Here is a 16871-nt window from a genome sequence, read left to right as displayed (position 1 = left end):
CCAAACGTGCTCAGCGAGGGTGGAAACAAATCTTGTGGCTCCGTAAAAAACATAAACAAGGAAGCGTGACAAAGCAGACCGTCAACAGAATGAATCATGACGAAAAGACAACAAGACAAACTCACGTGGGTGTGTTGTACTGTGTCGTGGCGTTAGCAGAAGTTTTATAAAGCCTGTCACGAATGCTGAAATGTGCAGCTGTTCACCAGAGAGCACGTGCTCGTCGTTGTTGTGGGCCGTTGGTGCGTTTTGTCGGCTGATCGTCAACAGAATGTTTGTTTGACTAATACAAAGTTATGTTGCCCAACTGGAAGGTCGAGTTCAGTAACTTTAGTGTTGCTGGTACTATGAGTTATTATACGACACTACTGTGCACCCTGGGAAGACTCACTCGTCATCAAAACCACCAAAAGTTAAAATGGTCCTTTAGTTTGAAGCAATAAATAACTAACATCGCATAAATACTGACACTCTAACACCACAGACACACAACAGAAGTACGAATGGTGTTGTGTAGTGGGTTTAACAATATACAAACAGGGTTTAGCTGTATGGCAGACTGTTTGCCACATCACAGAATGAGGATACTTTATGGAACCAAACCTTACAAAATAATAAATAATTGTATATCATACATGCTGTTTTATATTTTTGTTTCATAATTATTGTAATAACTTCATTATGAATCAATAATCCTATGATCTGCTGCATGTTATACCAGTAGAGGTCACTGTTAAGGTGTATATGTAGATGTCTGGTAATACAATTTTGTACAGGTGTTTTGCTCATAGTTTTACATAATAGCTTAAAGAGTATACGCTTATATACATGCAGCAATAAGGGAACTTTAAATTCTAACCAATTGAAGCACATTAAAGTGATGAAGACTGTAACATTGTCTGTAAAATCATCTCCAGCACTAATGTGACACTAACTGTCGTACAACAAGCTAAGACTTACTTGTAAAAATGTTTAAATGTATAACTTAGTCATATAATGTGCTTGGGAATGCAAACTTAGGTGTAATTTGAGTCTTTTTGAGAGAATTGTTGTATAAGTATAATGCATTTTCAGATTCTTTAAGTAAAGGTCGTAGTACCACACAGTAAAAATACTAAATATGTTCTAAGAATACAAAAATATTTGCAGAAAAATGTATCGTTAAACCTTTCAAACACCCTTCATGTTTATTTACAAATATGTCTCCTGTCTGGAAGGCCATTGGAGAAGTTAAAGTAACAACTTGGATTGTGGATAAAATTACACTCTTTGCAGTTACAAAAAACTAAAGCAATGAAAAATGAAGACAGCATATTCAGTAAAAACAATTGAAGACATGTTGCATTTTTTATACTTTTATTTAATTTGAGAATCAGACTTTTTCATAATTAACCAATGTCTAAAATATCCTAACTAAACCTTTTTTTTTGACAAAAAACAACTTGCAGGTGACTTTGCTGACAAAGACAAAATATAACAAAACATTAACAGAAAACATAATAATTACAAAAAGGTACATTCAATTTTCAAGACTTAAACCTGCTTTCTCACTGAGGAGGAGCAGCTGTGGGTTTCCCTGAGTTTGACTAAAAATGACCCGCAGCGCTCCACCTCATTATCAAAACACAACAGTACTGCAAAAAGGGACAACAAGATTCTGTGTTTCATCCCTTTAAATTTGCACGTTTGGACAACATAACACCATTCATGAGATGAAAGACAACAGACCAACATCTCGGGACATTTGTTTGAGGATCTTGACCTCAATCAGATATTAATGACCCAAGTAAATTTAATCTGCACCTTTAACAGGAACATGAAAAAATAAAAACCTGAGGTACCACTTATGTGTTATGTATAAACTAAAAAAGGCCCAATTCAGAACATGTATGGCTCCAGCAGCTGTGTGTGTGTGTGTGTAGTTAAAGGTCAGTATCTTATCACAGCTTCACAACATCACTTGAACATTTTGGGGTCAGATAATAAGCACAAGAGCTGTTTTCATATTCTGGATTGAGCCCTTAAAGCTCTAACAATACAGGATATATGAACACATTATGGATCAAGTTAAAATGGAAACGTATATCCTTCTTTTACTTTGTGAGGAAAATCATGACTCCACTGTATAAAAAAATCCATTTTATCTTGAAAGACAACAGATTTTCTTTTTAAAAGAGGAAAACTTGATTTAGTGGAAATAAATGATGAAGAAACAGCTTTCATCCTGCTTTCTCGTAGAACAACATATTAAACAGTAATATGAGAACACTGAAAATGACAAAACATTTCACACAAAGATAGGATTCTTTTTAACGGACCTCTGTCAGTATGCCAATACGCAACGGTGACCTCTTAAAATAATATTTGGTTTACATTGTTTGCTTTTTAAAAGAAAGTTAAGCTGATTGTGTCACTTTTCATCCCGAAAGTTTTCCATGATTGAATCCTCCGCAGAATCCTCTGATTAAAAATACAGATATGTCAAAACATTTGAGTACCCACTGAACTTTCTACAATCTTTATGATAATTGAAAACAAATGTGAGATCTTCAAATTATCTGTATAAAAGGCATGATATTTAAATACTCGTTTTTCTTGTTTAAAACGTATCTACTACGTGAGGAAATCTCCCAGATACAAACTTTTAAAATCATTTTGTAAATTATGTTTCACTCAGGTGAAAAATCAGTGGGTGCTCGTTTTCACAGGACTGCACTGTTGCAACACAGACACGACTCAATATAATATACTGTATTTAATAATTTTCACCTACAATTTACAGACATCTGTTTGCAACAGTTTTCGAGGCACTCTGCGACAGAATAATTTGATTCGTGTGCATAACGTTGATTATTTTTTCGTCACTCTATCATCATTAAGTGCCTGTTTATCCTGCTGGCACTTCCTCAGAGTTTTAACCCGCAACTCTCTTCACTCTTTTTGCCGCGGGTCAAGGCCACTAACGTGCAAGGCTTCGTTTGAGGAGCTCAACTGATCTCAAAGGCCGCGTTTCATCTTTGGTCTAACGTGTTTTGATTATTTCACATTCCTCAGTAACCTTCTGCCGGAGATTAGTTGAGAGACTAAAATAAACTCAGGGAGCAAACAACTCTTTGGTTAATAGCATCACAGTCACCGCTGCACATTGGCAGATAATACAAAACTACTTGGCAAACAAGTGCTACTCTTTATCTACTCTCCAACAAAACAAAAAAAACTACTTTCAGGTAACTAGAATGTGTACTCAGTACTATCTCTTCTAACAAAAATATAGTTCTATGGTGTCCATTCAAATCTTCATTTTCATCTCTGATTAAACACTTCCATTGCTTTTACTACAATCATTCTCCATGTTTTGCATCCTCACGTGGAGCTTTTCCCTCAGAAAGATTAGGCTTTGGTTTCCACATCTGAGGGATGCTTTCCCACATTAAGGCCAATTATAAAGCTTTTCTGTACCGACACGCCACTGCAAGCACTGCTGGTGTGAATCTTTACACGAAGAAAAAGGAAGAAGTCAATAACAAAAGAGTCTGTTGTAAAAAACAGACGTTATAGGACCTGAGGAGAAACTACAGAGGGGGTTTTCATCTGTGGGGAGGGCAGATACATTCATTCTATTAGGCTCTATTACACTCTACAACTGTTTAGTACTGAGAAGATACCCTGTCAGTTAAGCATGTAACACTACATGACTTTTCAAGTGTTCTAAACTTTGTTCCCTGAGTTTAGGAAAACAATAAGACAATAAAATAAATTCTTAATCGAGGTAGTATAAAACAGGAATAGCAAGGGCAGCTGCACACTGACATACAAAACAAAAGCAGACATTCATTATCTTTTCACACCATTACTCAATAATGGACAAAATGATCAAAAAACACTTAATACTGGCTCAGTACCTCAGCTACATCTGAGGAGATAAATAACAAACTGTATGTTTCCCATCCTTCACAACAGGTGGAGCGAGAGGACAGAGCTGCAGCGCCCTTACCATCCAGTAAAATCAGGACAAAGTAAGAGAAAAGGACAAAATTGGATGACAATCGGAAGACAAGTCATCAGGAAGTATAAAATGTAATGAAACTGAGGCAGCCCATCACAAAACGTAGGTATAAGTAGTTATTAAATATACAGTGGAAGGTTACCCGGAGGTAAACCGAGGTAGATAATAAGTGAAAAGGACTCACACTTCCCTTTCACTCCAGTGATAAACTCTCTTAAATAATGTCAGAAATGTCACTTTTTGTCACATTTTTTGACAGTCTTTTTAAACATTCATGGTGGGTGAGATTTTCAAAAACATACACAGACAAATAAAGAAAAAAAGAAAAAGACATTCATTGAATGAAAAAGAAATAAGTAAAAGAAATCGAATGACCCCTCCCTGCCAATATTTTATACTGTAAAAGGCATTTGTCGGCTTTCTGTTCATTGTGTGTTGGCCCAGGATAAAGGCTGAAAAAAGGTTTCTTTCCTTGTTTCTCTCATACTTACATTCAGGCCTGTGGTACACTTACAACGGAAAATAACTGCAGGAGGTTAACGTGGATGAATTTTAGAATTTTTAAATGAATTGCTTCCGTTGTTGGCTGCGACATAGTTAAAGGATCAGTTAGACATTTTGAGAAACACGCTAGAGTAGAGTAGACAATAACGTGTTAGATGAAAAGATTGAAACCACTCTTCTATCCAAGTGGTCTCAATCTTCTCATCAAAGTCTCACCAGAAGATGAATAATTGAGTGTAAAAATCAAAAAAATATGAAGCTGCAGTGAGCACACAGACATTTCTATGAGGTGATCTTCTCAGCTGTTTTGCTATTTTAGTGCAGTTTGACTTTTTTGCAAGTGTACCACTGCCTTCACATGCACAAGCACGCACACACACACACACACACACACACACACAAGCACACACACACACACACAGAGTCTCACACACACTCAGGCACACACACTTGGAGAGAAAGTGCAGACTCAGAACTGCTCTGCTCTTCATGACGACAGCAGGTGTTCTCCACAGACTCCATTAACTTAAGGTCAGTGTGACTTTCCTCCATCAGCTCTCCTGACTCTTCAGGGGGGGCGCTGCATTCCGAACCTCCGCTGTCCTCCGCCGCCAGAGACGGAGGGCGGCTGCTGGTTCCAGACGAAAGGTTGGTCATCTCTGTCTCGTCGTGAGAGTAACGACCCGAATCACCGGTTGCGTGGCTGCCCTCACTGTTGGAGGAGCCCTCCGAGTCACCGGGACGCCAGAGCAGGGCCTGCAGGGTGGTGGGCTGGTCTGGAGACATCGAAAGCTCCTCTTCATAGGTCAACACTGTGGTCCCGGGATGGTAGGAGGCGGAGCTGTGTCTCATATTCTACGACACAGAGAACACGTTGCTTCAGTTAGTCTGAGTGTTTATGGCTCCGTTGTGTAGTTGCAGATAGCTGCAACCTATATTGATGTCACACGCAAACCTGCTGGAAATCTTATTCTGTCTTCACATGCTATCATCCAAATTATAAATAGGAGCCTCAGAAGACTTTTTGATTCAATTTTCCAGTCTTCATTGCAGTTCCCAAAAAGCCCTTTTTCTTTCCTCTTCATTTTGTTGCTCTTAAGAGTAACATTTGGCAGATGAAAAAACAACAACCTCTATATCTTCTTTACATCCTTCTTCCTTACACCGTATTCATAATTACTCAATGAGAAAAGGATCACCTGAAAATGCCCTTTAAATATCAAAATTCACTCACAAGCTTAAGTTAGAAGGCCTTCTTTGCCCGGGAGTAAGCACTACTTAGCTCAATTCAGGCCGTGTACTTCCTCCAACAAGCACCATAAAATAGGTCTGCTTAGGTTTAGGATGAGGTTTGGGTCTACTCTTTTTATAGCCAGGTTTATATGCAGCCTGAGGCTCCATTAAGGACAAGAGAGTCCCTTGTAGTCTACACTACAACACTGGAAAAAAAATCAATTGTGGGTATTTGTTTTGCTATCAATTTACAAGTTGCTGATGACAATTTAAAGAGCAGGACTCATCACTTATCTGAATGAATCTTACCTGCACTGCTTTGCTGTCCTTTTTCACATTACTGCTGAAGGAAAACCATTTCTCTTTCTTCTCAGTGCTGGACTGAACAGGGCCGAGAGAATTTATAATGAGATTCGTTCCACCCTACAAGTAAAAATATAAAAATACATATTTTAAATTATATTGAAGTCTGAAAACGTAACCAGGACTCTATTGTAAAATAAATATGATTGGAAGTGATACTCTTGCAACTACATTGTATGTGGTTCAGTTAGTATCTCTGTTAAAATACAATTTCATGTTTCCAAAAAACATATTAACAAAAAAATATTTCACAAATTTCCAAACATTTTCTAGGCCTGAAAAAGCCCAATATTTCACAATTATTTCAGGATTTTGGTGAGCGTGTTATGCTGTACTAAGTGTCAAGTACCTTGGCATCAATGAAATTGTTTTGGCTCATCATCGGGACGCTCACATCAGCATGTTCAGCTTGTCCCTCAGAGCTCAGATGTCCTGCAGCCGAGGCAGATGTGTTCACTCCTTCTCCGTAAGTTTTAACAGCTGACAATTTCCTGGAGGGAAACAAACATGACGTCACCACAGACAGACGACACTCAAGGAAATTTGGCTTTTGCTGTTAGAAACTTTATGTACTGGCAGCTGCTTCTAAGCATTCAGACATACTAAGTACCTGTTTTTCCCTCTGCAGACGAGGATGAAAGCGCAGATGATGATGCAGATGAGAGCGATGCAGACTCCAACAGTGATCCCTGTCATTGACTTTTGGTCCAGGTGGTAGAAGCCATCAGAAAAGCCTGTGAAGCATGAAGCAACATTGTCAGAGTATCAATCATTTGCCAAAGCTCAGTCGGAAAAAGCTTAATCAATTTCAATGCCTATGAAAGAAAAACCCCAATCGCATGTTATGAGGTGATTCTGTCAGGATTACGTTGATGTTACTGACCTGTGGAGCGGGTGGAGCCTCCAGAGAGCCGGGGATCATGACCAGAGGAGAAATCTGCTTGGACTGTCAGCTCCATCGTATGAGAAAACGGCCCATCACCCATGTGGTTGGATGCAGAAACTTTCACAAAGTAAATCTGGCCAGGCTTTAGCTTCTCCAGCAGTGACATGGTGATGGTTCCTGTTGGTGAGATTTAACTCTGGTGTTTAACTGCACATTAACATTGTGAAAAAAATGGTGAAAAGGTTTTTTTTGTCTATTCAACCTTATTTACTGTTGTTTAATAGTTGTTAATGTTCTGCTATTTTGAGGCTCCACTCTGGTGTTAATTACCCCGTTATATCTCCGTACGTAAAACAAAAGTGTAAAACTCACAAATCGCGGAAAGTGAATACTTTCCCAAAATGTTCAACTATTCTTTTAATGTCTAAATATATTTAAGCACCCCAACATGAGAGATCATCTTAAATAAACACACATAGTTGTTGCACTGTTACCCCAAAGACAATCCTCATAGCTGAGAGATGCTATGTGAGAGAAGAGCAGGGGGTCAGGGGATCAGGGGTTCAGGGCTATACACATTCCCTTATTCAGTACCACCCAGTCTACACACCACCAGGGTCCCATCAGAGACCAAAGAGAGGTCGGTGTTCAGTTTGAGGGGATGGGCTGGAGGGGCTTTGTGAACGGCTTCACTTTTGACCCCTTCACCAGGGGGAATAGGGTGTCTTCTTTTCTTTCATGAGGCCATCTGCCCTGAAAAACACCTACGTTGCCTCAGAAACCAGATAGAGCGACAGCTTTACAATGCCTGTGACTGAGTGGAATGGTTTCTTTACAAAGAGTGCTCACTTTATTTTTGCTGCGGCAAAAATATTGTAGGAATCATTCAGTATATTTCTTGAAGTTGGAACTCTCCACTAAAACGTTCTTTCTGCCTTAATCATATAAAACAAAAACAAAAAATTCTGTGAACAGATAACTCTCACTTGTAGTTTATATCTCTGTTAATCTGTCCATTAAAGAGTCACTTTATGTCTGACTCAATTCCCACTGATTACACAAATTATAATTGTCCCATCATAAGTGTAAATTAAAAAACAAAAAATGTTCCCAGGTAACTGTTATAATGTGGCAAACGATGTGTTTCTCTTTAGATACCTTCATAGGAAACTGAATCTTGCTTGAAAGAGCGCATTTAGACCTGCACACAAAACGTCTGCTGTAGAATACACAATGAAACCCATTTTAAAACGTCATTGTTCTGATCCTGACATAGTTATAGACACAGTTATGTCTAAACATGGTTTAAAGAAACTGTTTTAAGATCAACTAGAAACTACACGTCGATGAAGTCTGTATGTTGATTATTTTAGAAAGCTTGACCATGATGAAAACTAATCACATACACAATCTGACACGGATGACACTTTACAGCAGCGCAGAAAACATACACACACGTACGTACAAACACAAAAGCCTTCTTTTTGCTTATTCACATTGAGAATATGAGTTTAAAGCTGCATTTATCTGCAGACTTTAGAATAATACTTGATCAAATGCATACAATCAGAAAGAGATAATAAATGCATTCAACACTGCTGCACTTGTATTTGCATAAAGTGTATCGCTGGGAAAGATATGGTCTGTTTTTATAAATAGAAGTGGTTCAAAATAGTCTTTGTGCGAAAAGGGTCAATAAGAAAGTAAATCAAAATCTTTGTTGTAATCACATGAAACCTCAAAACTGGTCTTTTATCAGTAAGACAAAAGCAGTGAACTCAACCTGTCATGGCACCATTCAGGGATCACAATGAACAGAGACAAGGAGGAGAATTAAATGGGTTACTGATTTCCAATGGACCATTTGTGTGGGACAGTAGGAAGTCTTTGTGGTTCCCCCTGCATACCTGTATAACCTCTTTCTCTCCACACTCCTCCTTACCTTCTCTTTGCAGCACTAGCCATTCCCCAGCTATCCAGGCGTTTCTGGAGGCATACAGGATGGTGTAATGTGTCACAGCTACGTTGGGTTCATCTGGGGGTTTCCATGAAACCAGCGCTGTGTCCTCTTCAATCAGAGTCACTTTCACATTGGAAGGGGGCAGAGTGGGAGCTGTGTGGGTGCAGACAGAAGGAACTTGGTCGAATAAAATGACATTGCAGCAGCAGCAGACATCACAAACTCACAGATCATCATATATTTAATAATACGATTTAAATGTTTGATCATTTTGCACTCACCATCGGGGAAAGTGCTCTGATAGACCACAGGGCTCCAGGGGCTGGACAGCTGGTCAATGTGAAGGCGAATGGCAAATTCATACTTGGTGTTAGGCTCCAGATCTCGCACCAGGAGGCTCTGCTCACTCCTGTAGAAGAAAGACATAACAGAGGCTTTTTAGGGGCGAGTTCATTCAAAACATACTACATTTCCTTTTGCCTAGATGAGGATCTATAATCCAAATCAGTTCAACGTGATTTGCTGAGGTTTTGAGATATCAGTTGTGTAGATCACTCTAAAACAATACAATCAATGGAAATGGTGTGCCACAGAATACAAAAATACATTCAATATGCAATCATGCTGTAATTATATTAATCCACATGTGTGTTTGTAAACTGGTCCTTTAATAAAAGGCCTTGCCCAGCAGATGGTGATATGGAGCTGTGACGGCAATGGTGGAAAAGAAACAACTGAGAGTTTCTGGTGACCAGTAAACTTTCTCCAACAAGTATTAGGAAAGTATTTTTGTTGTTAAGCGTAAAGGGTTGTAAAGAAACCGTTTTGGTGATATGATTCAGATGAGGCTGTGATATGTCAATAATATAATGTGGTGTTAAGATAAGAGCTGAAATGTCATCCCACAGGAAGATACACAAACACACAGTTAAATGTGTTTTAAATAAGTGTTTCACGTTCCATGAAACACTTATTTAAAACAGGAAAGCATTACATAGAACTCCCCACAAATGTATTAAAGCTGCATTAATCAATTTCATAGTTCAACACAGTGATTAAACCTGCATAAAATTAGAAGTTGTATGATGAAGAAATTCTTACGTCTGCAGGTAGAGCACCAGGGAGGCGTTCTGCAGGTCCACTGGGTTGCAGCGGACAGTGTAGTTGACCGCATGACTGGAGGTGAAGGCAGGTCGACCCCAGCGCAGAAACACGGCGGTCGAACTGTTAGTCTTGGTGTATACGTTATGAGGAGGAGGTGGAGGGGGCACGAGGCGATCTCTAACAGCTGAGAGATACGTTGAAAGTAATGTTATTTAATGTTCAAATACAAGCGACAGCATCATGCTTCAGAGTCAGACACACACAAAAATGTCTTTTCAAGTATATCGTGGGACTTACAGACACATCCAGGAGTGCTGATAGTCTGGTCAGCCTGGTAGCCATCTCCCACAAAATTATAAGCCAGCAGTTTAACGTGGTACTTCTTCCTTGGGTCTACATTAGGAAAAAGGAAGATACCAACATGTCTAAATAAATCACATCATAGAAATGTGAAACACACAAAATTCTCACTGCAAAATACATCAGTCTACTAGCAGTCACAGATCTGGACTTCAGTCAGCATCCATAGAGATTTATTCTCACCAACACTCAACTATTCACCATGGACCACAACACCAAGACAGATGACAACGTGATTCCTACAGCTAACAGGAAGCAGGAGTGTTACATGAAAGAGACTTGGACTGTGTGGGGTCAGTGAGGTCTTCTGGTTTGATGGTGTGGTGGGAACCAGAGGTGAGGCTGTGCGACAGATGCTCAGTGACGTAAGTCCTTTGGTCAGTTTCTGCAGCACTCGGGGCAGCAGAACAGAGGAGCTTCACTATCCATCACCCCGTCACCTCGAGTCTTTTGAGAAAATAAGAAGGCCCTTTCTACGGCCCCAATCAGGCCTGCTGGTCATTGGTCAGTGGCCACTCCTATTCAGGTCCAGAATCTGGGGGTCAAATCGAAGGACAAAATCCACTGGGAAGGACATCGCATGTCGGTCAACAGCAGTTGCAGGCCTCAGTGACCCTGAAGACCCTGAAGACCCTGCGCTGAACAAAACCCATCTGACCAAATGTCCCTTTTACCCCTACAAGAATAATGATCAGGGTCTGATTTGAATATTGCATACAATTTCGATATTCTGGGTCATATCTGTCAACTCCTCCATACAGCAAAAAAAATGCACACTGATCCTCAACCTTTTGAATGAACGTATCTCAAATGCTTGGTCATGCTTAGGTGGAAAGATGAAAATCGCTTTTGCAATACTATGTATGCATATATTGATAAATTACGATCAAAGCAGTTTTTAATCTGAGATCTAGGAACTTTTAAATATGTATGTTTGTTAATCAGAAATTCACCCGACTATAAGTGCTACTTTTGAAACTGTTTGTGCTTACTAGTCACTGTGTATCAACTGTAAAATATGCTGCAATAGATGCCACTCTAAAGCAATATATTCTTGCCGGCTTGTTGGTTACGGAAGCACATAAAGAAATGTAGAGCTCAAAAATGAACATGTGTATTTTACTCAAATTGACACTAAAATAATCTTGACTCTATTACTATTATTACAGTCCTGTCTATCCAGCAGAAAGCACACTTCTGCTGGAGTATGAGACATTTAGGGTCTCTTGAGAAGAGGCAGACCACAGGCGATGAATTTGTGTGCATGGATCTTAGAGAAGTTTAGGAGGGGTGGAGTCTAGCTTCTTGCACTCCCATACAGCCCTGAGGAGCTTCACTGGAGCCAGACCAGGGCCAGCAGGTCAGGCCGAGATTAAACTCTGAAAGAATCTGAGGTCACGGTTTCGGAATATGAGATGAGCCTTATTTTTTATGCCCAGAGATTCTCCCTGTTGAAAACTTTATAGCTATTTGCAATGACAAATAACAATAAAAGAAAAATATAAACAACTAATCACCGATATGAACCGCATCATGAATTGCTGGAAGAATTGTCTGTACGGGGTAGATAACTGTCGAGCATAGCAAGATTAATCTCAAGGAAAATAAGTTCTCTTGATATATTTATTTTTCTTGTTGCAAGAGATGAATAAAAGCAGAAAGCCTGCACTTTTATACAATGTCCACCTTGTTATCCAAAGTTTTCTGCCCAGTTTGTTATGCCTTAGTGTCGACCTCTAAAGAGGAGCAGGCACATAGTATGTACCTCTACCCATCCCCACAATACAATGGGCCTGTCGTAATTATGCAAGAGAGTAGCTCTGTGAGGGGGGAAGCTGTGACATCTGGGCCACGACCTTTGACATGGAATCTGGGCAAGCTAAGTCCTGCAAAAGGAGGGGTGATAGGCCTCTCTGTGAGCGGGGGAGGGTCAAGCGGAGGAAGTGAGTGTAAAAACAGGGAAACACCAAGAGTCAAAATAAAATGCCACATAATAGGTGTCCTGATCAGAGAAAACTAGGAGGAAAGGTTTGTTTTTCACTCACAATGGACCCGACACCTGAAGCTCTCACCTTAAAACAATATATGATGTGACCATGTAGCAAACCAATGACTACACTCTCTACCACAGAATAGTCATTATTCATGAATGTATTATGCTTTTCAATAAGATACTGATATTAATCCTGCAACTAACATTTATTTCTATTATCGGTTCGTACCACAAATTCTTAGAGCCAAAGTTAATGTTTTCAAATGTCTTGGTTTGTTCCACCAAAAGTCCCAAACAGAATGAAATTCAGATTACAGTGACATAAAACACGGAAAAGCAGCAATCTTCACGTTTCAAAAGCTGGAAACACTGATCTTTGGCATTTTTGCTCGAGTTAAAGACGTGAAGGATTAATCCACTATCAAAATGTATGCTAATTCATTTTCAATTATTCTACTAATTCTTTCAGCAGGACCTGATATAGCAGTGAATGCAGAACTAGAGTTAAAAAACATGAACGTGGCTGCATTACCACACATTACATTCTCAGAGTGCTGCGCTCTGCTAGAGTTTCCATTCTTTGAGTGAAGACATTTTCCTGTCCTTCCCACTGAGATAAATCTCACATGGCCTTACTCCCATAAATTATGCTGTTTGTATTAAAGGACATATTTGAGCCATTTGTGCTCACCCTTTTTTTTTACAGCCAAAATGCAGATCCTGCTGGCCTCTTGAGCTTTTTGTTCTGCCCTGCTAAAGGCCCCCCAGGCCGCGGCAAGCCTGGCCTGAACAGGGGCCATAAATGTCAACTCCTGCATGAACCCTCACACGACCAGCATCTATCATCTCTCTCTCTCTCCTCCCCTTCTCTCTTTTGCCCTTACCCACACAAATCAACACAGACGCATACTGACACACACACTAAGCATACTCTTTGAATGTTGTAGTGCAAATCTAGTATTCACACGAAGCACATTTATCAAGTGGACAAGATGTAAGATGGCCTGCAGCTATGAGGTAAATCTACAGTTGTGCACACAGCGCTGCCTGGTGCCAACAGGTATGAGAGGTATTTAAGCCTCGACTACGACTCATGAGCCAAGCAGAGAATACACATGCGTGGAAAGGTCACATCACCGTGTCATTTATACCTAACTGGAGCCTCTCAACACACATTCCTGTCTCTCAGGGTGTGCTTTCAATCATCTGGATTGGTCATAAGAGATCATTTAACAGCCAGCTCCGAGCATGTCCTTCTGCAGATGCACAAAGAGCTAATTCTGCAGCATCCAGTTTTGCTACAGCTGGCAGTTCAGAAATCAATGTTATTGGCAAAAAAGGGACGGCTTCTGTTGGATTATAGGATTTGCCATTTACAGTACAAGCTGATTTAATTTGCAAAGCAATCACCTGCTGAGAAAATTCCACAGTCAGCATTTGATGGTCTCAAGGACACAAAATGTGGACTCTACGTTTCCACACTACGTTTCCATTTTAAAACTTCTAAAACTTTTCACAAAATGTGTCTGTTTCAGTATATAGAGGAAGATTTTAGAGGAAGATCTTAAGTATCAAGCACTACCATTAATTATTAAAGACTTATATAATACTCCAACCAATCTACTTTCTGTTTACACTGGCACCCGCATGCCCAGTGTACGTGAATAGTTACGTGATATTCGTTTTCAGGCGTGTTAGTATGGACGGAAATTATTTTCCGGAGATCATGTTTGTTTTAAAACCCCGGTAATAAACGTATTAGTGTGGATGTAACCTTACATTAGAGCATCTGTAGCTTCAAATCTTTAGAGAGTCCTTCAAAATGCAGCTATTAACATTTGCAAAGATTATTTCTCAGGCAATATACTGAGAAATAATCTACCAAAAAAAGAAGGTACTATAATAAACTACGTAGTTCCTGTTTATCAATCTAAGGTGTGCCCCAACTCATCAGCAACAAAATGTACCTTGGCTCAATTCATTGCACTCAAAGTTCTTGCTTCCACAGCTTCACTTTGTCTGGTATGACCAACGGCTTTTGATGGCTAACGTTAGCAAACTTTAGATACGGTAGTAGAGATGCACCGATCTATCGGCAGACAATCAAAACCGGACGGTTTTCAGCTGACTGGCCATGATGGGGGACCGGCCGATCAGTCTCATATTTTTTGCAGGTCACATTTAATGAATTAATGGTGCAGCTATAATAATAGCAAAAAGCAATGTCTTAAAGAAGGAAGTAATGATTAGTGAAAAGCGCTAAAGCCATTTCGACAGATTCCTCACAGCACAGCAGGGTTTTCTCTGATGCAGGATGTGTTGCCACACAGGGGGTCAGATGCTTTTGCACAGTGCAAAAGCACTAATTCATGAGAAAGAAATCTCAGAACTGAAAGATAGCGAGCTCACAAGACACGCTCATTGTTTGGCCCACAGCTCGGTTGGTGAGAGGTTGCATTTCCTTTAAGTCTTGGCTAATAAACTATCTTTGTGGCTCTCAGAGCCAAACACAATGAGTCTTTGATGTCAATGCTCCTCCAGCAACGCTGCTCAAAGCAGTCATAAAACACGTAATAAATCTGCCTCCACAGAACAGCTTCCCTCCTTTCAAAACACAGCGCTGGAAAGCTCCTTTATCAAAGAGGAACAAAAAGAGATTATTTCTATTCAGCCAAAGCTCTATTTGTTATTGTTAATTTTGTTTATTGGATTAATATTATCAGCAGCTGTGAATGCATTTTCCTCTTTATCAAACCTTCAGTGCAATCTGATGAAGTAAGAAAGAGCACTCAGTCAACTTTAAAAAACCGAAGAGCTCTCCATATTAGCATCATCAATACTACCAATGTGAACATAAAATAAAATTCTAAATGCAAATCAATTGGATTTTTGCAGTTCTTTCTTAAGATATTATCAAACCAGGCATGACTTTATATTTAGCTAAATGAGTTGAATAATTATTGTAATTGTTTAGAGTGGTTGTCGTTGGTTTCATAGGAGATGCATTGTGTTTAACCCATTGAACTAAATATCTAACTAACTAAACGCCTGCAGCAGTTGGATTTAACGCCTAAAGTAATTTATAGTGCCACCTCATCTTTCTTTCTTTCTGATCCCGTACAAGCACTGAGCTTCCTGATTTACAAGTCAGCTGCTGACCACCTGGTTGACCCCTCTAGCCACAGATGGTCAGTTGTCCACTGCATTGGCCTGAGCCCCCTCTCCTCACTCAAACAAAAAAAAAGCCAAAATAAATCTGACCCAAACGCCAGAAGAGCTGCGATATGTCCAAAACACCATCCAGCAGCTGCTGAAAAGACGCACACTTTGAAATCCTGCACAGAGGTTGGGAGGTCATGGAAGTGGGATGTGGTGCTTTTCTGTTGCACGGCTCAACACATAAGCCAATTAATCACTCATAAGCTTAGCTGTCGAAAGATGCTGCTGCTGGTTTTAAGCACCACAAACTATTTCAGTTAAAGTTTTGTGAACTTAAACATTTTAAATGATGGTTAAGACATGCAAGTTTTTAATTAAAAAGTCTCACTCATTTGGATAAATATATAAATATATATATATATATATAATAATATATATAATATATATATTCTTATATATATATTATATATAATATAGTCGTTGTCATATTGCTTCAAATACTCTCATATGTGAAAAAGAGTAGTTAAGCTGCCTCATGACACATCACTAGCATAATGAGATGTCATGTTTTGTGCTAGTAAGTCCAATAATTATGCTATTTTAGAAATTAGACAGCAAAAGTATACCTTTTCCACATCACAAACAGCATTATTGATAGGAACTTGTACTTTAAAGCACTAATGAGTTATATGAGTTTTAAAAAAAGTACTTTTTCCATCAGCAATATGCAAATCTATGCAGCAAGGTGCTCTAAGATTAGATAATCCACTGTATAATGTAAATATGAAGCTTTTGTGGTGTTTTGTTGTTGAGTGTTGGTATTCACAAGTAGACTACGAAAATACTGTATGATGGCCTGCATAACAGGTGCCGCAGTGGCAGCAGGTAACTCAAATGATCTGAAACAAAACTTACCAAGCCCTCCGAAGGTGTACGTATTATCCAAGGCACGCAGTTGAACCGGGGCCCTCTCTGATTGGCTCTCCTCATGGTAGAAGAGTCTGTAGCCTTGAACACTGGCTGAGTTCCTGGGTGCGAGCTGCCAACGCGCCACGATGGTGGTGCAGTTTAAAGGCTCCAAATGCAGCTCGGGAGCCATAGGAACTACGGAAAGAAGAGTCAGAAATTAGATAATGATATGTCGGCAATCCTACACTAACACAAAAAAGTGTTCACACAATCTTTTCTGGTCCATGAAAACAAAAGCACTCCAGAAAAATGTGAATCAAAATAAACAGTGCTGCTTCATAGACATTGCATCTTATGACTGAAGCTTTTCCGTAAACAGAAACTTGTTCTTAGG

At 39.5% G+C, this 16871-nt stretch overlaps 1 protein-coding gene and 1 long non-coding RNA gene across 4 annotated transcripts in view; one reads left to right on the top strand and one right to left on the bottom strand.

The window, feature by feature from the left end:
* Positions 1 to 8: 8 nt before the first annotated feature.
* Positions 9 to 8590, top strand: LOC142970049 (uncharacterized). 3 transcript variants are annotated; one of them, XR_012959164.1, is made up of 3 exons: positions 9 to 125; positions 3961 to 6172; positions 6415 to 8590. It is a non-coding gene; the product is annotated as an uncharacterized LOC142970049 (long non-coding RNA). The 3 variants fall into 3 exon arrangements; XR_012959163.1 differs by having other exon boundaries at positions 3961 to 6572; positions 6735 to 8590; XR_012959162.1 differs by having other exon boundaries at positions 3961 to 8590.
* prtga (protogenin homolog a (Gallus gallus)) overlaps positions 4574 to 16871 on the bottom strand; it is a 27484-nt gene continuing 15186 nt past the window's right edge. The window contains exons 10-19 of the mRNA XM_076110196.1: positions 16484 to 16672; positions 10354 to 10449; positions 10054 to 10240; positions 9234 to 9361; positions 8935 to 9105; positions 6990 to 7169; positions 6717 to 6840; positions 6456 to 6597; positions 6053 to 6166; positions 4574 to 5365 (exon numbers count right to left, since the gene is read on the bottom strand). Coding sequence (XP_075966311.1) covers positions 4937 to 5365; positions 6053 to 6166; positions 6456 to 6597; positions 6717 to 6840; positions 6990 to 7169; positions 8935 to 9105; positions 9234 to 9361; positions 10054 to 10240; positions 10354 to 10449; positions 16484 to 16672 — 1760 coding nt within the window. The 3' untranslated portion in view covers positions 4574 to 4936. The remainder of the gene's footprint in view (positions 5366 to 6052; positions 6167 to 6455; positions 6598 to 6716; positions 6841 to 6989; positions 7170 to 8934; positions 9106 to 9233; positions 9362 to 10053; positions 10241 to 10353; positions 10450 to 16483; positions 16673 to 16871) is intronic.

The sequence above is a fragment of the Anarhichas minor genome, unplaced genomic scaffold (genome assembly GCF_050575085.1).
Source record: "Anarhichas minor isolate MPS153535 unplaced genomic scaffold, ASM5057508v1 ptg000042l, whole genome shotgun sequence".
NCBI lineage: Eukaryota > Metazoa > Chordata > Actinopteri > Perciformes > Anarhichadidae > Anarhichas > Anarhichas minor.
This window is presented reverse-complemented; position numbering and strand designations above follow the sequence as displayed.